Raw genomic sequence first — 21,677 nt, 5'->3', positions numbered from 1 at the left:
TTGGCAGCAGTGACAGCCTCTGTCCCCCAAACCTTAAGGACAGATGGGCAGTCAGGAGGACTCTGTTCCCTGTGGTCCAGGTGGCTGTGGCTCTGCCAGCCAAGGCCAGCTTTAGATTGCCCTACAAAAGAGGGGGTGCTGTGGGGTGGGGCTCACATTTCCATTTGGCTTTGGGATGGGTTTTTGGGTCCACCCCTACCCCCTAGAAATCTCCGGGTCAGTGATGCCAAATGGCGAACACCCCGAAGCTACATTACCAAAAAGCTACTTTCAAGCAACTGGGTAGTGAATGGAACTTCTCCGAGTGGCCCCTACCCTCTGGCGCCGCCCTTAACATGCTACCTCAGTCGCTTCTAAGGTAAGGAGGATGTGGAGCAATAGGCTTTCGGCTTACTAGGAGCATCGGCCCCACCTGTCCCCATGCACCATAATACGTGGTTCGGTTTCAGAGAAAGACTGTTCTCGGAATCGACAGGACCTCCAATCAATCAAGTGGGCTGGAGAGTGTGGCGGACAGGCCTGACCATGGGGTTGACAGGAAAAACCACCGTCCTTGGCAAAGCACACACTTCCCCTAGGCAGTAAGAGCTTTAGGTGGATTACCCCAATTAACCCGCACAAAAGCCCTGTAAGATAGCTTATGCAGGGAAAACCCAGGTTCAGGGAGGTTAAGTGGCTTGCCCACAGCCACACACTGGAGACAGTGCCAGGGGGCATCCAGGAGGACCTGACCCTTGGGCACCACCGCCCACCTCCACAGTGTGATTGAGGAGTGCAGGGAGCTTGGCCTGTCCATGTGCCCCCTCCTGCTTACCCCTGGCTTCGGTAGGCGACACACCTCTCCAGCGGGACCCGCAACACGCTGTCGCTGAGCCCCACAAAGAGTGCCCGGGCGCTGTGCAGGATCCGCAGGCTGCGCAGCGGCTCCCGGCGCCCGGGCGGCAGCACGTGCAGTTCCTCCAGGTAGCAGCCACGCAGGCCCCGGCTCGCCTTGGACAGTGCCTTCAGGATGGTGCCCGACTCTGCAAGGGGGCCCGGCGTGGGTGGCCTGAAGGTCCCAGAGCCCAGCCCCGAGCTCCTTCACCCGCCCCCCCCCCCCCCGCCCCTACTGAGACCCAGGGTGACCTGCGCTGACTCACCGGTGCCGATGTAGAGCACGTGGTAGAGCGTGTCTTGGGCCTGCACAAGGTCCACCACGAGGTGGGAGAAGCGCACGCTGTCCTGCGTGACACAGGGCTCCGGGGTCACCGGCTGTACGGCCTCGCTCATGAGGAACAGGCGCTGCGCGTCCTGCAGGCTGCGCTCCGTCAGGTTCTCGTTGGGGCCCACCTCGGGCAGGGTGCCGCACTGCCGCCAAGAGCAGGAGGTGTCGAGCATGCTGCCGCCACCGGATGCAGCACCAACACCCCCTTCCGTATTGCAAGGTCACGGACTTTAATTCTCTGCCCCTCACCTGTCCTTCCCATCCAGAAAATAAGCTACTGCTGGTTCCCTTTCGGTGGAGGAATGCCTCTTCCGGACAAAGAAGGCTGGGCTGTCTAAACATGAATTATTTATTGATAATGTCCTCCAATAACAAATATTGATGTCTCCAACGTGGGCCAGGAGCATAGATGAACCATAGAAAACATGGATGGGTTTTGAGCTAGCTCTTAACTGTAGCCCGAATCTAAGAACAATTAGTTCTTACAATATGGTCCTACTTGAGACCTGCTCTCATGACGAGATCGCTAACGAGGTGGGTGCTACACTGAAGTGTGAAGAAATCCAATGGTGCCCAGAAAGAATACCATCTGAGGTCTTAAAGGCTTGTATTCAAACAGTTGCCAGGTGAGGTAACAGCTGAATCCACACGGAAGAAGCACACCAGCCGGTGTGACCCAAGGATTGTAAATAATACAATCCAAGGCCAGGGGAGGGACTGGTGTAAGAGCTTAAACTGAGCGCTCAGTTTGCAGAAGGCTGTGGGTGATAGTGAAAACCAGCTGCAGGGTCCCCACTTGGATTGAGGCTCCAGTGGATTCTCTCTGACCACGGACCATGCATGTGAATAGTCTTGTTATCTATCTAGACAGAGTGCAGTGGAAAATGGACTAATACAGATGTCGTCAGATTAAAATTGAACACCTACCTTATCACTTGCTCTCCCTTTAAACCCATTTGAAATTCGTTCTCGTTATTATTTCCTGTTATCTTTTCAGATGAGATTTTTCAAGTTGTTGTTTTTATTAGGTTTTTGGTTTATTTTTGCTTTTTTGTCTTTGTATGTTTTTCTGTATTTGAAATCCAGGATAGGTAAGTCGATATACACAGTAACTAGATGAATAGTTTCTTGGGGTTATGGGAGGGAATATCAGAGGGGAATGGGGATCTAGTAGTAATGAGTATAAATAAGAAAATGTTCTGAAATTGATTGTAGTGATCTATTAATATGTTTAAAGTATTCAACTGCACATGTGAATTACCGCCAACGTCAATAAAACTGTTGCCTTGGGTGCCCGTCTCTGGGGTGAGCCAAGCCCTCCCTGCCCTCTCCTATGGCCTGAGGAGCAGAGACATTCTTATGCTTTCTAAAGCAAAGCTGGAAGGAACTCCCGTTTACCGAGCATCCACAGCATTTAGCTATGAATGGAATTGGATTAGCTGGCCACAAACACCAGCAACATCAAGTACATGTTAACCAACTGTGCACAAATTTCTGCAGTGGATGGTATGATCCTTACTGTGCAGAGGAGAAAGGGACTCAAGAAGTTGAAGGTCACAAAGAGACAGGGCAAGATCTGGTTCAGGGTTGTCAGACTGGGACACCTGAGATCTTTCTCTGCTCCACCTGGCCCCTTGGGCTGGAAATAGGGCAGAACACAAGTCGACCCATCACCCCTCAGAAGGCCCCACTTCTCCATACAGGACTGGGGATGTTTGCACTGACCATCCTAGGCCCTGCCCCTTCTGACCCTCAGGAAGTCTCCCGGCATTTGTACCCATGTTTGGTAGACCAGGAGACATTCCAGCTCAAATCTCTGCATTCTGGCCAGAGCTCCATGAGTGATCTCCAAGTTTCCTGCCTTGAGCAGAGCTGAGGTCCCCTTCCTGCTCTCTGGAGGTGCTGGGCCACATTTAGAGGTAGCCCTGCCCATGCTCCACAGACCCCAATCTGCTCTCCTCTCTCATGCCCTGGTCTCTGAGGTTACCACCTCTCATCTCAAATCCCCAAGATGGGCACAGAGCAGCAGGGACTAGTTTGGTGTTTGTCTGCTCTGAGAAAAAGTTGGGCCTCAGCTTGTGGCTGGTGGTGGGGAGAGCGGGTATAAGAGAGGGGGAAACAGGGCTGTACCTGGAAGTTGGGGATGGGGTTGGCAATGGGGAGCCAGGCAGCCCGTGGATTCTCCTGGTATCGGAAAGGGCCGTTGAAAGCCTGGGAGATGGCACTGAGGTTGAAGGCGCAGACAGCAGAGGCGGCGATGCTGTTTCTGAAAGGCAAGAGACAGTGGGATGCCGCTCTCCCTCTAGGCATCTGCAGTACCTGTAGTAGCTGCTGAGGGGATTCTAAGCATGGCGACCTTGTGTGTGTCAGAGTAGAACTGTGCTCCGTGGGGTTTCCAAATTTCAGGGGAAAAAAATAACTTCCTGTTGGTGAGTTGGTTCTGACTCATAGTAACCCTGTTGGGGCAGGGTAGAACTGTCCCGGTGGATTTCTGAGACTAGAACTCTTCAAGGGAGTAGGAAGCCTCATCTTTCTCCCTTGGAGCGGCTGGTGGTTTCGAACTGCTAATTCGGTGGTTACCAGGCCAATGCACAACCCACTATGCCACCAGGGGTCTCCAGTGGTTGCTGTTTCCACAGAGCTTGCTGCTTTTCTCTTAAACGTCACAGCCGGCTGTCCCCTCACAGCCTGGCACGTCTTGAGGTGCATTAAGCACGTCTGATGAGCCTGCTACTTTCTTTACCCTTGGGCTGTCGCAGGAGGCAGAGACACGTCCTCACACTCCAGGAACCCCCGGGGGAAAGACCCACTGATGAGAAGCACTGTGGACTCTTTGCAGCCACTTCCTCACCCCTTCCCTGAGCAAGTGGAAGGGGAGATCACACCTGTGGTTTCCAAACCGCTGGGGGTCACAGTAAGAAATGCATCCTTAACGCACACCCCAGGATGTGCGGATGTGTGTCTAAAGTGGGTTTCATGGAACATTACTTACATTAACAAAGTATTCTGACCTTTTTATTCCATTCTAGCTACTTCATTTCTTTTGTTCTTTATATTTTAACGCCGGTTGCCAAGCCATTGGTTTATGCTGTAGCCCACAACACGGGAACCTTCTCCAGTGACTTCTAAGACCTTTCTCGGTCACAGATTCACACACCTGAAAGGGGGCGGGGGGCTCCTGTGTGAACCACAGAGACGAGGCCACTGCACAGAAAGCTCCCAGTTCTGCTGTCTGCACTGCATCCTTTCCCGATGTGTTCACCTCTATTCACCTCTACCTGCTCTCAGCCCCATCACCTGGACTCAGGTACTGTACCGCCCTATCGGTTGGGCTCCCTACAGCCTGTCCCGCCTCCTCCATCCCGAGTGCACACCTGAGCTGGCCACTGGCCTCCCCTTGCTCTTCGGATAATGACCAAGCAAGGCCCGCCAGGACAGACATCTCCACGCCTGCTTTCCCCCTCCGCATGCTGGCCTTGGCTCAGCAATTCAGGCATTTCTTTCCACCTCAAGCTTTCTTTGCACATGCCCTAGTTCATACCTATTTATTCTGAACATACCACTTCCTACAGGAAGCCTTCCCTGATCGTCACTCCTCCATCCTCTCATGGACTTCCCTGCACACTGTCCTTCTCCTTGGTAGCATTTATCACAATTTGATCTGTTACCCTCGCTAGAATGCATGTTCTTGAAGGCAGGCTTTGCCCTGTCTGCTATTGTTCCTTAGTATGATATCTCCCTTCCCCTCTGGGGCCACCTCCCACCTGGTATGGAGAAACTCAATTCACTGCCATTGAGTCGATTGCTTCTCAAGGAGCCCTATAGGATAGGGTGAAAGTTTCTGAGGCTATAACTCTTTACGGAGTGGAAAGCCTTGTCATTCCATGACTAGTGGTCTTGAACTGCTGACCTTGTACATAACAGCCCAACGCATAACCGCTATGCCACCAGGGCTCCTTGGTGTAGAGAAGGCACTCGAGAAAGACTTGTTAATAAACTACTCACAGCTGTACCAGTGTTGACATTTCCTCTAGTGTCCCTGCCTCTCCAGCTGCTCTGCTCTTCGCTCATGGCTGCCCACCTCCTGGTTCTGACCTCTGGGTGGACATAATCCTGCCGAGCGCAGCCTGTGGCTCATGGATTGTGTGCATCGTGCTGTGTATCTGTCCTTCTGGCTCAAATGTTCTCTGTACTCCAGTTTCCCAGCCTTGCTCTCCTCCCTGGGCACCAGATTGTCTTTCTTGTCGTTAGCTTGGCCCTCCTCCAAGGTAAGCAGATACGACGATACGTTTCTGACGTGCTTACAAAGAAGCCCGCACGGACCCACACATACTGTCCTCGGCCTGCGCGGCCACCTGTCACTCGCCACGCTGACATCGCCTGGGTTGGTCTCTGCACAGAAGCAGGCAGCGGGGGGAGGGTCTCGTGATCCCAGCAAAGGAAGCCAGAACGCTCAGTGAGGTCTTCTTAGCTGCCATCTTTATGGAAGCGGACTGCCAGGCCTTTGCTCTGTGGTGCCACTGATGGGTGTGACTGGCCCAGTGGTTTGCCCCATCTAGGGACCCTTTGGGAGCATCAATGGGGCGTCACTCTCAACTTTTAACTAGTGCCATCCATCGGGATCCCTCAAAGAATGTGGGAGACAGTGGGACTGACAGAAGACTCCGCTGGTTAGACTGCACGAATCATGGAATCCTGCGGTTGGGAGGGGCCTTGGGGCCGATCTCTCTAAGGAACCCTGATGGATAACCATCCCCCCACCCCCCACCAGAGCTACCAACCCCTCAATCAATGACGGGCTGTTCCACTCGGCAGGTTATTCCTTCCTGGAGTCAGGATCCATCATCTCCTTTCCATCTGTCCCACCCGGCCCACGCCCACCCTCGGCAGCAGCCCAGAGCAACCCAACGCTGACCACCATGAACTCCCCGGGGCAACCCTGTTCAGACGGCTCAGCCACCTCCAACTTACAGAGAAGACACCAAGGCTCAGAGAACTACCCGCCCAACCCCGCCAGGTTCAAGGTCAGGCGCGTGTGAGCCTCCTGGGGCACAGAGGGGAGAGGGTGGCCGAGGGTCGGGGACTCACACATTGGTGGTGAAGACCCCGTAGATGAGGTCCTGCTCGGGCAGGTGGAAGGCACTCTGCAGCTCATTGTAGTAGAAAGGGACCTCGCCCGGCCGCGAGCAGTTGAGCCGCGCCTTCATGAACGTGGTCCACGTGTCCTCCAGGAGGAAGCGGCCGCCCACGTCGTTCTTGCACACGCGGGCCACTCGAGAGTACACAGTCCGCCCGCAGTCGTGCTCAACCGCGTTCTCCCGCAGGAAGAAGTATGCAAACAGCCCGATGTCGTAGGCTGCCACGAAGTTCGGCTCTGGGAGAAAGAAAGAGACGAGCCAGGAGTCAGGCTGGAGGGCGAGAGTACGCCCACCACTCAGTGGCACCCAACAGCCTGCCCACTGGTTCTAACTGACCCGCTTCTGTGCCCACTCAAAGTTCAGATACAGTAACAGATACAATGCTGTCTGTGGCTTAATCCGCGTGGTTCTCACTTATAGAGCCTGAAGGAAACCCTGCTATTCACAGAGAGGTGCAGTAATGTGCCCAAGATCACACAGCTAGTGAGCGCAGAAGCAGGGTTAGAACACGATCATTATGCCCTTCCCATCATCCTCCACCCGACCCCCGACTCAAACTTTTACCTTCATCAATCCCTAACTTTCTATCTCCTCACAGCTTGCCCTCGACCCATTTTAGATTCTCTGGATCCCAGAGCTGGCAGCCAGCACATCTGTGTCCACCTGGGACCCGTATGGTTCTGGAACAAGCAGTAGCCCTACTATGGGCTGCTCCTGTGATCGGTCAAGTAGGAGTCCTTCAGAAGTCAGGCGGGAGGAGGCACGAGGGAGTCGGGCTAGGGTGGCAGGGTCAGCCCCCTTACCATTGAGCCACTTGGAGTTATACTGGGCAGTGCGCAGCGGCGGCCCACTGCCCAGGCTGCGGTAGATGGCGGGGTCCCGCCCTGAGAAGTCGATGACTGTGGCAGCGTACAGCTCCCCCTGGGACGAGATGACAGCTGTGGAGTTGTGGCGGGGGTCGTAGGGGCAGCGGGCCACGCCGTTGATCTTCTCGATGATTCGGCTGAGGTTCCCCACCTGGGGTGAAGGAGAAAAGGGGCATTTTCCCCCGAGGCTTCCTCTCTCCCTACCCCATGACCTCCCAGGGTCCCACGCCCCTTCTCCCTGGGCCTCTTCCTGCCTCCTCCCCAGCTGACCAACCTGCAGCCCCTCTGATGGAGTAGCTCGCAGAGAGGGCGAAGGTCCTGCTCCACCGCCTCTGGACACCCCACCCCCTCACCTCCCAGGTAGGTTTGCCCAATAAATACAGGAGGCCCCCTGAAATTTGAATGGCCAATGGACATGGATATATATAATTTTAATTAGTATATCCCAGTTATTTCATGGGATATAGTTATGCTAAAATGCTATTTGTTCTTTATGCATAACATAAATCTGTTTTAGTGTGTGTGTGTGTGTGTGTGAAGTCTGGCAACCTTACTCCAAGAGCCTGTGGGCTAGGAAGAGCGCCCCTCGGTGCCCACGGCCCCGCAGCCAGCGCACCTGCCTGCTGGTGCACACCGGGGAAAAGGCATTGGTCCCACACATGAACACCTTCCGGCCAGCGACGGTCAGGACGCGCACGTAGTTCTGACACTCCTCCTGGGGGAGGGAAGGGGACACAGCTGTCCTGGGAGGGCCTCGATGGCTTCTCCCGATACCGCTGCGCCACAACCCCCACCTCCAAGGCTCCACGTATTTTAAAGCGCTCCCCTCTGCCCCAGACCCACTGTTCTAAAGGCAGTGGTTTCAGAAGGGGGTGGATATTGTTGTATGTGTGGAGGCAGATTGCACCTGCCCGTTCCTGCGTGGGTCATGCGGGGGAGCGCAGCACCAACTTCCCATAGAGCCATACCCGGACCCCACTGCCTCAGGGCAGGGGGTGCTGCACACACTGCTGCCTGTCCTAACCCACCCCCGGGCACCCCCCGCGGCCCCCCCGTACCTCGGTCTTCCCTTTGCTCTGGCAGGAGCGGCGTGTGTCCTCGCTGGAAGCCCACTCTGTGGCCTGTGGAAGGAGCATGCGGCGTCACACGGTCGCACCACACCCGGGGCTGGGCCCCTCTTACCCCACCTGCGTCTGCCGGAGGGGGCTGCCACGGGGACTGGCAATGAGCGGACATCCCCTCACCCTGACACCCTCCCCACCTGGCGGGGGCAGGGCGGGGCAGTCTCCCAACCGTGGGACTCTTCGAGCACCAGCTTCCTCCTCTCCATCACGTCCCCCTCCCTACAACTCAGCCCAAGGACCCCCCAGCCCTCCCTTCCCAGGCCAGCCGGGCGCTGCAAGTAGCCAAGGGCCTTCAAGCCCACCCCAGGCCCTGAATAGAAGGGAACTGGCCCTCAAGAGGCAAGAGGGGGAGGGGGAGGCTGGATTCTGTGGACCTGAGGGGAGCCTCATGTAACTCTCCCTCGGTGGTCCTGCCTTCCTTCCCTATCAGTCAAGGAACACTGGTCCAGAGCAGCTCACTGGGGGCCACACAGCTCGGGATGGACGAGGGGGACTGGAGCCCACCCCCCCTGGCTCCGAAGGCTGTGGGTGCTTCCTTTATGCCCATCTTAAGAGCCCGGGGCTTCTCCTCCCTAAGCCTGCCCCTCGCCAGCCCAGGCCCTGTGCTGCGCGCTCTGCTGGTCCTTGCGAGGCCCTTCGTGCCACGTGGGGAACTCTGCCTGAACCACAGCTTTCACTAGGGACCCCGAGGGCGGGCCCATATGCCCGGTGTCTGGGCATTCGTGGAGGGCTGGCCCCACCCCGGAGCCCCTTCTGTTCTGTTCATCTCTTCTGCCTCTCCTGTGCCCCCTTCCCCCACGCCCGCCCCCGAACATTAGCTCCAGGGAGGAGAGATACCCTTCCGGTCCAGGCAATGTCAACAGCCCTGGCATGTGGCTCATTACAGATTTCTGGGTCACATGTATAAACATGAACTACCTACCTATCCTGGGAGAGGGAGCCCTGAGCCAGCAGCTCTTTCCCAAAGCAAAAAACAAAAAAACCCACCCTCCTGCTTTTCATTTCCAACACAACTCCTTCTAGCTGGTGAGCCTCTCACTGCTGTGGAGCTGGAGGGGCTGGCATATGGAGGGGAGGAAGGGGCTGCCGTCAGCTTCTGGTACCCTGGCACCCAGGTGACTACATGTGGTACAAGGGCAGGCTGACTTGTGCAGGACCCTGGAGTCCCCATCGAACAGGTGAGTAGGTTGGGCCTAGTCCACTGCCAGGCCTGCCTCAGGCCCCTGCTGCTCCCACCTTGGAGAAAGGCAAATGAGCCCTTACTTCTAACTGCTGTCCTGAGATTCGGCTGGACAGAACCATCAAGTGGGCTGTCATCGTACTCAGGACTCCATCCATCTACGTCCAGGCTGAGCCGGATGTGCGCGGCGAGGGGGACATAACCAAGAAATCTCTGGACCAGAAAAGGGCAAACCCCGCAGACGTCACTGGCTTAAGGCTCCAGGCAATGGCCAGCTGTGGGGACACTGTGGGCGAGGGGCTTGCTGGGCTCTGGAGGGCTCTCAGCACTGGGGCCCAGAGAAGGGAGCCAGCCTTGCTCCCAAGGCGGAAGGATCGCATTGGGTAGGTGTATACGGGAAAACGGTGTTTGGTACAACTACACTCAGCTGGACAATGGGCCAGGCGTGTGCCAGGAGCTGGGCAGGATGCTTCCCATTGGTCTGTACCACAGCCGGACGAGGCGCCTATTGTTCATGTGACAGATGAGGAAACTGAGGCCCAGACAGGCGGCGCAATTTGCCCACAAGCCCACAGCTGGCAACCTCCGGAATGGACCCAGGGTGTGAGCTGCCCTTTCTCCACAGAATACAGAGAAAACACGTGGCCTGAAGAGACGAGGGCAGGGTGGACGGTGATACCACAGGACGGGTTTTGTTGAGTCCTTTGATTTATTTTGGAATTGATTTCTAAACTTATTTTTATCAAAGTAATAATGTACATTATTTAAATTTAAATAGTACGACTTTTTAAAAAGGAGCCCAGGCCTCGATGCCATTTCCCAAGATCATCACGTTCAACTCTTTTGGCTGTTTCTCTGGTCTGCTTTTTACCCGATTTCTCAAAAATGTACATCGGTTTTAAAAAGGTACATCCACCTCAGATTTTATTTTTCAACTTCTTGTTACGGAGGGGAAGGTTTTTTCACGTACTCTCCACCTTTATCCTTCAGCTCTCTCCAAACTATTACAAGTATATACATTGTAACTCATAGGCATAAATATTTATACTATTGTGAATATATAAAAAAGGTTTTGCTCCCAACAGTGCATCGAGTGTCAGGTACCATGGATGAGGTAACAGGAGCCAACAGGAAAGAAAATGCTCACTGCTAACTGGAAGGTTGGCGCCATAAACTCACCAGGGGGCCCACGGGAGAACCAGCCTGGCAATCTGCTCTGGGCAGATTTCAACTCAAACTGCCATGACCAAACTGCCAATTCAGAGACACACTCCCCCCCAGGGGAGGGTGGGTTTCCAAAAGTGTAACATTTTATAAGAGTAGAAGCCTCGTTTTTCTCCTGAGGAGCGGCTAGTGGTTTCAAATGATTGACCTTGCCATTAGCAGCTCAACCGGTCACCACTGTACTACCAGCGCTCTTTCCAGATTCCAACCAAACCAAGCCCACTGCCATCTCGTGCACGCTGACTCACGGAGACCCCACAGGATAGGGTGGAACTGCTCAGGTGGGTTTGCGAGGCCGTGACTCTATGGGAGTCGAACGCCCTGACTTTCGCCCCTTTACACATGAAGGCCTGGAAAACCCGATGGGGCAGGCAGCTCCACTCTGTCCTACTGGGCTGATCCGAGTTAGAATGGACTCCCAACAGCACACAACACCAGGAGCAAATGCTGCCAATCAGGCTCTGACACAACGCCCTCCTATTACTTAACTAGCTCGTGTAAATTGATTTAGGCTTAGCCGTATGCATTTATCATGCATCAATCCTGCGCATACCAAAAAGAACAATGAAAGTGAAATCTGCGGGCTAAGCGCCTTAAAAACCTCTTGGAATGCAGAGCCCATCTCTTGGGTCAGCCATGTCAGTGTCCCTCGTCAAGTACCCTGCTTTGAACTACTGTGGGGTCAGGGATGCACCTCAATCTGGTTCCTGGGATTTGCTTCCTAGTGCTGCCCCTTTCTGAGATTTTGGATGCTGGCACTTCCTTGCTCTTTCAGAAAAGTGCCCGCTGAACATTTTCAGACAAGTCGGGACACAATCTGCCCTCAAATGGTTTGTGGACAGAAAGGTCAAGGGGTTGAGTCCTCGAATCAATGGCAGGAACAACGACCAAGCTCATGCCTGCACAAACGACGACAGCTACACCACCATCGCAGTCTGGTGGAGTGACCGAAGATCCCTTTGACGGAGAGACCCGTCCTGATTTCAGTCATCAAAATGTGAACCCAGGAACCTCTTGGAATCAATGAACTATGCATGTTCTGATGGGGTTTTCTTTCCTGATTTATGTTGTTGTTGTTGCTCTTCCTGGACTGAAGAATTGTCTTGTCCTTTCTTTTTTCATTCGTTTGCTTTGTGAAACCTATTGTTAACTTCCGCCCAGGCACTGGTGGTTCAGTGGCAGAATCTCTGCCTCCCACGCAGGAAGCCTGGGTTCGGTTCCCAGCCAATGAGCTTCATAGGTAGTCTGTCAGTGGAGGCTTGCGTGTTGCTAATGTGCCCAACAGGTTCCAGGTGAGCTTCCAGGCTGCGATAGAAGAAGCAAGACCTGGGGACTATCATCTGAGAGCCAGCCATGGAAAGCCCTAGGAATCAAAGTGGAGTTTTGATCACAGGGATGGCGAGGAACTCGGTAGCATTTCCTGCTGCTGAACGAGGAATCACCGCGAGTCAAGGGTTGGCTTGATTGTAGGGAACTGCGTGTCCCCCTACCCTGGATTTAAGCCACGTACGACCTTTATGAATTTCCTCTCAGTTTCCTGCCATACAAACTGTGCCCTGTGGTTTTACTGCCTTTGTTTCATTCCCGCCAGATGGTGGCTGTCTTGACCCTTGCTAGGATTGGTGCTCTTTCACTAGCAGCTGCTATGCTCATTGGTCAATACATGACTGGTGGCATCTCCCCCCAGGTGCCAGGTATGCTTCATTAGCATACTTACCTGTTCAATCAGTTGCCCCCCATTTCTTCCTTATTTGGGAGATGCACGACTATTGGCTACCTCAGCTGTACCTTATTTCCATGTGACGCAATGGTGCCCGCCCTTCGCTGGCTATTTAAACCTCTGCTCTCAGCTCAATAAACGAGGCTTGATCAGATTCCTCCATCTCTCTGCGCCCTTGCCCGTCTTCATTCCCAGTCCCTCTTTCAGGTCCACGTTGTTGATGACCTGCGGGACGGGACACTTGATGGCTGCAAACAACGATTTTCCTCAAGGGCCCGGAGGATCTCACAAATTCTTCTCCATATAACTTTCCAGATGCACACAGGGCAACAAGTCAGATCACCTGCACTATCCCTCCCTCCAAGCAGCCCCTCCAGTCCTCCTGCCCCGGGGAGAGGGCTGCTTCTGAGGCCTCCTGACCGGGACTTAACTTCTTCCCTCCCCGTGGTCTCAATCCCATGCCTTCCTTTCTTGGGTAACGTGCTCGGTTTAGGAGGCATCTCGGTATCTTCTTAAGACAAGGAGCACGATAGACCGAGGTTTACAAGCCCTTGCATGTCGGATGTACCGTCTCTTCCCACTTAGCGGATTGCTCTCATACAGAGTTCTAGGATCAAGTGAATTTTCAGAGTTCTAAAGGCATTTATCCTTCTTGTGTTTCCAAGATTCTAAGGTCGTCCTTCAGTAAATGCCTCACGTTTCACACCGTGCGCCTGAGAAGGGTCTCTTCAGCCCTCTCCATTGGAAAACTTTGTTTTGGCAAACTTTCTTATTTTGTCCTTAATTTCTCCCTGGACTTTCCCTTTGTGAAACTCCCTTTGAGTCCATTGTTGCATTGACCCCCAAGGTGTCTGCTAACTTTTGCTTATTTTTCATTTCTTGTTTCTTATTGCTCTAATTCCTGGGAGATTTTCCTTCAACTTTATCTTCTAATTCTTTGATTTCATGTCAACATTTCCCCAATTGTGTTTTTCACCTCCCATGACTTTTAATTGATCATTTTATAAATAAAATGGTTCTGATATCTATGAACCCACTAGTTTTAGAAAACACGTTCTTCTATCTGTTTGCATGCCTGGTTTCTTCCGGCTTCCTCTCTCCAGTCTGCTTGCTTGTTTATGTTGGTCCTTCCCTGAGAAAGCCTGGCAGCGCTGGGCTACTTGCTTCTCTTTTCAAGTAAAGCATGAATCGTTCCCCTGAAAAGACTTAGGACTCTTAGAGAAATGATTGGTCCCAGGTCGTGCAAGGAATGTACAAGATGAGCCTGGAGCATCTTGTCACACCAGAGAGAAAGTTACCAAAGGTCCAGCCGGAAAGACCCGGAAGCCAACTCAAAGAGGCGTTAGCCAACTGGCTGAAGATGGGATAGTCCTGACAGATGCTAACTACCATGATCAAATCTATGTGCATTTAAAATTAATGAAGACATAAGAATAAAATTAATTGATCAGCCCCAAAGGCTATCATCAAAGCAATAATACACCACCTGAAAACTGCTAGGTGAAGACAGAGTCGGGCATGTAACCTGTCTTTCCTGTATCCTGAGGGCTCTGGTGGCGTAGTAGGTTAAATGAGGGGCTGCTAACTGCAAGGTCAGCAGTTCCAACCCCTCAGACTCTTCACAAGAGAAAGATGAAGCTCCTGCTCCCATAAAGATTGGTTGACAATCTCAGAAACCCAAAAGAACAGTTCTACTCTGGTCTATAGGTCACGAGGAGCCAGAAAGGCCATGGTTTGGGGTCTCCTGGGTCACAGGGTCACCAAATAGATGAAGGGAAGCTCCCATGGGAGGAGTCCAGTTAACATACGAAGAAGGAACAAGAACTAGAGGATCGCCACATTGTAACACCTAGAAGATTAATGAGTTTAGGTCATGATCATCGATTATGCTAAAACATCAGTTACAGAGGGGAAACCAGACCCTGCGCACCTGCCCAGGGAAGGACACCATTTCACCTATGAAGCCATCTTGCCAGGATCTAAATTTAGTACAGTCTTCACACGTGACAAGTGATTTGCAGGTAGCACAGGGGGAGTATAGGAGCACGCTGAATTATCACACCCGGACTGCAATCAATAAAATCCAGGGACACTCTGTAGGACAAGTGGTCATGTTTCTTCATCAGAGACATGGCAAAGAGAAAGAGGAGACACTTTTAAGGGAGACACAAAGTCGCGATATACAGAGTTCCTATTTGGACCCTGATCCAAACAAACGCAAATTTTCTTTTTAAAATTTATCAGTCATGTGGGGAAATTTAGACATTGCCTGGATATGTAATGATGCTGTAAAATTAATATTAATTTCTAGTGGCTTTTTATTTTGGCAAATCCTTCTCTTTGAGCAACATGTCCTGAAATATTTATGGATGATGTGATAGACCTGAGATTTGCTCTGAAATGAGTCAGGGCAGGGGGTGGGGTTACAGATGAGGAGACTGACTGAGCGAGTACAGCTTAATTGATGCTGAGAACACTGGGCTTATTGTACTGTTCTCTTTTTAGCCTGAAACCTTGTGGAATAAAGGTTTGCTTGGTTGAGAAGTAAGGACCAAAGAGCTGATTGAAAACTTCATGATGGGGCTTGTACAGACTGACCCCACTACGTTACACTCAGGAAGACTGCTGGAGCCATGGAGCTTCGCCAGCAAGCACTGCTCCGTCTCCTGCCAAATGTGTGCCTCCTCATGCTCCTCTAGTTCTAGGTCAACACCCCATCAGTGTCTTTATCATTGTTAGAGTCCCTGAACCTGGAATCTCTCCAACTGGGCCTCTAGAAGACGCGGTTCTCTTGGTGGGGGAGAGGATTGCGAAGTGGGATGGGTCTCCTTCTTATCCCACGGACACACAGCTTCTAGCTGCTTCTTCCCTTCCTCCATTTCAAATAGTACGAAAGAAAACCAAGCCCAAAGAAAAACCATGCATTCTCATAGCAAGCCCGTAGGAGACCTGCCTTTCCATCTCTCGATTTGGACAATTTCAACCAACCCTTCCTCTTAAGCCTTGGACACAGCCACGTCCCACAATACCTGACACCCAGTCACCACGCCCTCCTGGGGTTTGGCTGGGTAGGCGGCCTACTTCTGTGCCATTAGCTCCCTTTGTGAGTGGTCTGGGGGGGGGGGAGCTCTCGCTCCTCTGCTGATATCCTCTTTCTCCTTCCCTGCGTCCCCGGGGCTCCCCACCTTTACTCTTTCCATACTGTCCTTACACAGAGAGATGTGAGGTCTGTCTGCCACGGAGCTTGCTTTAAGCGAGGGCTGCCCCAGAAATTCCAGGGCACGCGTCCCTAATGACACATGGTTTTCCTGCTTCAGGACAGAGCAGGCGAGACACGTCGGAGCCTGGATAATCTCCCTGCAGACTCACCACCTCCCATGGACACCTGTGAGTCAGGAATGAGGACAAAACATGCAAACATCTTCTGAGCATTGAGTCCAAGCCTCAGCGGAGTTTACATTTCAAACAGCCCTCAGGTCTGCCAGATTCCCAGCTTGGAGGATGTGGAGATCAACTGGAAGCGACTCAGGAATGAGCCTCCGTGCCGACCCAGGCTCAGACAAAGCCCCATTCTGTGTCCTGGTGCGTATGTGCACAACAGTCCCCGGCGCGGCCCTCTGTAGGCCATCTGGCAACCCAGGATCATCAATCCGTTGCAATTAGGCCTCCAGCCACGTCATCCCTGGAAGTGCCCTGGCACGGGCCGCTGGTGAGGTCTTAATCGCCAAATCCAAGGCAGAGCTCTGCAATTCATCACTCGAGCCCCCTTAGCAGCCCCTGACACTGTGGCCGCTTCTCTTCCTTCCCGGGATGGGTTCATTAAGTTACACTGACGAAGAACCATCATAGATGTGACCTGATTCCATCTCTCTACAGCCCCCTACACACACACACACACACACACACACACACACACACACAGCTCCTCACAGCATCAGGAAATTTCGATCGTCCTTAAGGAGAAGTTCCAAAGGGAACCAAATCCATTGCCATCAGCTCCATTCTGTCCAAAAGCAGCGCTGCAGGAGAGAGGACAGAGCAGAGCTGCCCTAAGAGACAGACTGCTCCCTCTGTCTCCCACAGAGCGGCTGCTGGGCCCCAGGCACCCAGACATTCCACTTCACAGCCGGCAGCTCCCACCACCACCAGGGGACCTCTGAGGAGCGGTTAGTTAACACAAAAAAGTGTTTGTGTATGTGCAATTCAGTATCTTCATTTTCTTTTAATATACTCTATCTGAGTGGCACAGAGGAAATGTACCCTTGGCAGGTAAAATACCCGTGGCAGCAAATATGTTAATAAAGCTAAAAAAATTGAAGGAAAAAATCTGAACTACAGCCTGTGATCATCATGGATAAATATGGAAAATATGTTCCTGATAAAAATACTCTGATTTGTGTAGAAATCCCCATATCCTGTTTTATATCCAATTGATTCACCAGAATGAAACCCAAATTTTAAAGTTCTAAGTGGTCTCCTTTGTGGTACTTATGCCAAAGAAACAGTTGGCTAAAATGTCGCAGGCATAGCATGATCTCGTCCACATGCGATTTTTAATTCAGGTTAGTGCTTTGCGGTCCCTCTATCGGGCACTGGTCTGCACTGAGAGGTTTGGATAGGAATGCTCAGTAGTCCCACAATTGATAAAGCGTTTGGTGAAGTCACACCGTGGAGCCAAGACGACTGACGGCTCAGGGAGGAGGTGCTGCAAGCCAGCGTTTCCCCAGCTGGTGCGGAGCCTCCCTGGTGGGGACACGCGTCAAGCTTGGCTCGGTGGGCCACTTCTGATGGCAGTTGCTGACAGTGATGGATGACTCAATAAGCCAGGTAAGCACAGAATGACTTGTACTTACTAGAGGTGGTGGGAAACACTTGAAACTGTTCACTACCGATTAGTAAGTAGCCATAAGTCAGCCGGTGCTTACCTGGTAACGGGAAGTTATCCTTCCCTGCAGGCTGAGGACTACAAACGCAGAAGCAGGGTCCCGAAGCCCAGGTAGGACAGTGATGGGGCAACTCACAGAAACCAGGGTGGACTTTCACGCCAGGCCAGCCGACACCCCAGGGGCTGAGGTGCCACCAGCACTGAGGGAGGAGGTGCTGGCTGGCCTGGCCCACCTGCTCTCTCTTGTGTTTGCCCCTGTGGTTAGGTGGTACTTGGTAGGATGGGAACATTTGCATACCATTCCTCTCCTTGCTTCCATGGTGGAGGGTGTTGTCAGAACTTGTGAGGTCCCTCAAGGTCCCTAAGAGTGACCGCAGGGAAGGTAGAAAGGCCAATACCTGGTGCTCCTGTAGTTTACAGAGTCCTTCAGAGACCAGCCCAAAGCTGAGCTCCTGTCTCCAATGGGAATTAAAAGTGTGGGCAAAAGATAGCTGGGAGAACCAGACCCTGGCCTCAAGACAGAGAATCCTAACATCTGACCAGCTGCCAAAGAGACCTGGAGAGGCCAGAGCATTTGGGCGGCATCTGCTGCAAGCCCCTATGGCTGGGCCATCCTGATGTCCCGGAGCAGCAGTTCTTCCATCTGGCTGCTGGCTGACAGCACCTGGCAGCTTTTAAAAACCTCAGTGCCAGGCTCTACTCTGACCAACCAAGTCAGTGTGCCTGGAGGTGAAATTCAGCATCGGTGTTTTTTAAAACCCCACCTGGTGACTCCCAAGAGCAGCCCATGTCGAGGGAGGAGCCTAGTTTCCACCCCATAGAGGGTGCCCAGCCGAGCAAGCCAGAAACCGAGCTGGTACCACATGGGACAAGCACTTGCTAAGTTCTCCGTGGTACCACCCTCCGGCACCATGCCTGGTGGCCAGGAGCTCTGCCACCTTTCAGAACCATTCTCCTTGGATAGAAGACATTGATGGGTGGGCATGAGTTCACATCAGCAGGGCAGGGACGATTCCAAACAGGAGGGGGAAGATGGGTGTACGACTACAAGCCACTGCGCAGTATGTGTAGAAATTGTTGCCTTGCTGGAGTTCTGCTGTGTGGACTTGGGACAGCAAGGAAATGAAGGTGTCCCTTCCTCTGACTGCGCCTCTCCACACCCCAGCTGCTGATGGCTCCCTCCTCCCGGTCCCCCACCTGGACGCTTACAATAACCCCGCACCAGGCTCCTCCCCTGATCCATTCTCTACCGGAAGGGCCACATCTGTTCATGCCACTTCTCTGCTCAGACAGACCCTTCAGCGAGTCCCTCTTGTCTTAAAGGTAAACTATGAGCTCCTTGGCTGGCTCAGCAGCCAGGAGCCTTTGCATGGGGCCTCTCTCGCAGGGCCTCACCCCTTGTAACCCCCCACTCACATGCTCTGATCCAGCCTCGGTGAGCCCCTCTCTCATGGCTCCACAGCTATTTCACACCTCACTCGGGTCTCCCAGCTCCAGAGCAGCTCCTTTAGAAGTCTGCAGAGCTCTTGCTGAGCCCAATGGGTTTCTTGTGCTTCTGTACCACTGAGACCCCAGCACCCCCCCACCCCCACCTCTGCACGCTTCCCACGGCACAGCCACTACTTCTCTGCACATCTAGCCCCTCTTCACTCCTTCTGCCACTCTACGGGCCCCAAAGTCAGCCAAAGACCATCTTGGCAGACTGTGGGAGTCAGAGAAAAAGCCACCTACCTGCCTGGATGCGGGGACATGACCCACACCCACTCTGTCCCACAGCTGCATAGACCTCCCCCAGGCCCTGCCTGCTGGGCTTGGCATCTCGGCTTCATTTTCTGTGGGTGCCAGGTGGGCATGAGGCTGCTGTGAGTGAGCTAGCAGGCTCTGGGAACGCCCCCTGCTTTGCTCCAGCACAGGTGCTCATGAGGCTCTCTGCACCACATGTTCTTTCCCTGGCTGGGGGCCCTGAGGAGCAGAGGCAGAGCATGTCCCCAGCCCCCAGCTCAGTCCTGAACACACAAAGTGTTCAATGAACACTCGGTCCCCGGAGACCCACAAGCCCCCCTTGTCCCAGAAAGAGAATGGTGGTTCTTTCCTCCTTGAAACAAGAGGAAGAAGAGGCACCCTTCCTTCCTCCGGAACGTTCAACCTCTGCAGAGGTGGCCTGGCATCTGTTTTACAAGCTGGGATAAATGTTCTGCATCAAGGAGTCCCATTAACACAGCTCCCAGAGCACTTGGGGGATTACGCAGAGGGAGCCAGCCTTTCTTGGCCGCAGATCAATCAATCACAGTTCAATGGCAATGCTGGATTGGAATGGAGTCATCCTGGGGAAGGCGCTGGGGGGGGGGGAGACCCTTAGCCTCCAGTGCCCCCCCCTTCCAACACCCTGCTGTGGACTCAGGCTCTGGGCTCAGGATGACCTCCCCTCCCAGGTGGCCCAGCACTGCCCCAGCTTTAGAATACAAAGTCCTACATCCCAGGAATCCCCCAGTTCCAGGCAAATGGCGGCAGCTGTCACCCGAGACCATCACCAGGTTCTTCGCACCTCGGTGCCCTCCCGTTGTGGCCACGCCCGAGCAGCTCCCAGCAGCATCCTCGCTGGCTAGTAAGTCAGGGTTGGAGAGAAGGGGGCATGTCTCCCATTCCCAACCCGTGGGGCTCCATCCCGAATCGCAGGCCTGTGCTGCCCCTGAAGCCTGGGGGCTTTGCAGAGAAGGGGGACAGGGGAAAGAAGATGTACCTGCAGGAGGGAGGCGTTGGCAAGGCTGAGCCTGAACAGGTAGTTCCTGTGAAGACAGAAGCATCATCACCAGTCAGGCTGGCCCTGGGAGCTTGCAGACGCCGACAGTGGGTTGACTCCTGAGCAGAGTTTCACCTCCACCCCCGCACCCCCACTTCACCTTCATGGCAACCCTTGAGGGTAGATGGAGAAGACGCCACTGTACAATCGAGGGGGGCACTGAGAGGTAGGGCAATTGGTCCAGGTCCCAGAGGCAGTGGTGCGTGGCATGGAGATTGACTTGTGTGACCCCAAACCCAGTGATTTCGTTACTCTTGGCCACCCCAGCAGGCTCAGAGAAACCCCACTCCCCGCTCCCAACTCCACAACCATAGAACCTACATGTGCTCAACTGAAAGCTTTACCAAGGCTTTACACCAGCGGTTCTCGGCCTGTGGGTCACGACCCCTTTGGGGCTTGAATGACCCTTTCACAAGGGTCGCCCAACTCATAACAGTAGCAAAATGACAGTTATGAAATAGCAACGAAAATAATGTTATGGTTGGGGGGGGGGTCACCACAACATGAGGAACTGTATTGAAGGGTCACGACATTAGGAAGGTTGAGAACCGCTGTCTTATAGGGACCCACCCTCCTCCATGCGCCACCTGCCTCCCCAGCCCTCTGCCCCCCTCCCCCATCCCATAGACCAGCCATCCCTGGCCTCACTCAGCCTGGGCCCTGGGTGCCTGGGTGCCTGCTGCAGGTGCACTGAAGTCTGGATCAGTCTCTCTTCTGGGGCAGGTCTTTCTATGACCGTGTCCCTTCCTCCCAAACAGCCCCATCCATCCCTTCAAGGTCTCTCCCTCACCGCCCAGCCTGCACCCTATCTGACAGCTGCTCCCGGTCCAATGGGGACAACAAGTCATAAGCAAGTATCGGATGCTTAGTGACCCGTGAGGCGCTGGGCACTACCATGCCTGTGCAAAGACCCTGCGCCAGCGGGCCACTTCCCACGGGCTCAGGCCTGTGAGGGCGGCAGACTTCACTACGCACACTCTGCAGCGGACACTGCGAAAAGGGCAGCTCGGTCACTTGCTGGCGTGACTCAGGCCTTCTGTGAGCCTGAACCTCGCCATCTGCAGAGTAGAGCCATGCACACCCATCTTGGCTGTCACCAGCAAGCAGAGAATCGTCCTTGGCTCTCTCTAAGAAATGTTTTCCCTCCCTTTCTTCCTTCTATCTTCTTTGGCTTGTGGTTTCTGAAATTCAAGGAACAACTGTTCTAGGAAGTCCTGGCCTGCTTCAGCTGTGCTGAGCAAAGACACCAGGGGAAGGGTCATGGAAGGAGCCAGAACAAAGGAGGGGCCCCACGGAAGGAACCTGGGGCCTGACAGAGCCCTCAGACTGGGGGGTCTTCCCTTCCCCAGCGTTGGCTCCAGGTTGGCTCCCATGCAGCTTCTCTGCTGGCCTGTGACTGGGCGGGCCTCGCTGGGGACCTGGGCTTCCTCTTCCTAGGCCCTCAGGAGCAGCTTCCCAATGTCCCTCTGGCCTAGGGGCAGATGACCTCAGCCTTCTGGCTCCATCTCAGGTAACACAGGCATCTGCTCACAGCTT

At 53.6% G+C, this 21,677-nt stretch overlaps 1 protein-coding gene across 5 annotated transcripts in view; it reads right to left on the bottom strand.

Annotated features, from left to right (window-relative positions):
* The window catches only part of SEMA5B (semaphorin 5B), a 41,416-nt gene that overhangs the window by 11,508 nt on the left and 8,231 nt on the right, over positions 1 to 21,677 (bottom strand). For all 5 annotated transcript variants that reach the window (XM_075555648.1, XM_075555652.1, XM_075555650.1 and 2 more), the window contains exons 3-10: positions 20,082 to 20,127; positions 8,267 to 8,329; positions 7,825 to 7,923; positions 7,146 to 7,359; positions 6,293 to 6,578; positions 3,335 to 3,470; positions 1,140 to 1,347; positions 815 to 1,022 (exon numbers count right to left, since the gene is read on the bottom strand). In XM_075555648.1, the coding sequence (XP_075411763.1) occupies positions 815 to 1,022; positions 1,140 to 1,347; positions 3,335 to 3,470; positions 6,293 to 6,578; positions 7,146 to 7,359; positions 7,825 to 7,923; positions 8,267 to 8,329; positions 20,082 to 20,127 (1,260 nt within the window). The remainder of the gene's footprint in view (positions 1 to 814; positions 1,023 to 1,139; positions 1,348 to 3,334; positions 3,471 to 6,292; positions 6,579 to 7,145; positions 7,360 to 7,824; positions 7,924 to 8,266; positions 8,330 to 20,081; positions 20,128 to 21,677) is intronic.

The sequence above is a fragment of the Tenrec ecaudatus genome, chromosome 8, assembly GCF_050624435.1.
Source record: "Tenrec ecaudatus isolate mTenEca1 chromosome 8, mTenEca1.hap1, whole genome shotgun sequence".
NCBI lineage: Eukaryota > Metazoa > Chordata > Mammalia > Afrosoricida > Tenrecidae > Tenrec > Tenrec ecaudatus.
This window is presented reverse-complemented; position numbering and strand designations above follow the sequence as displayed.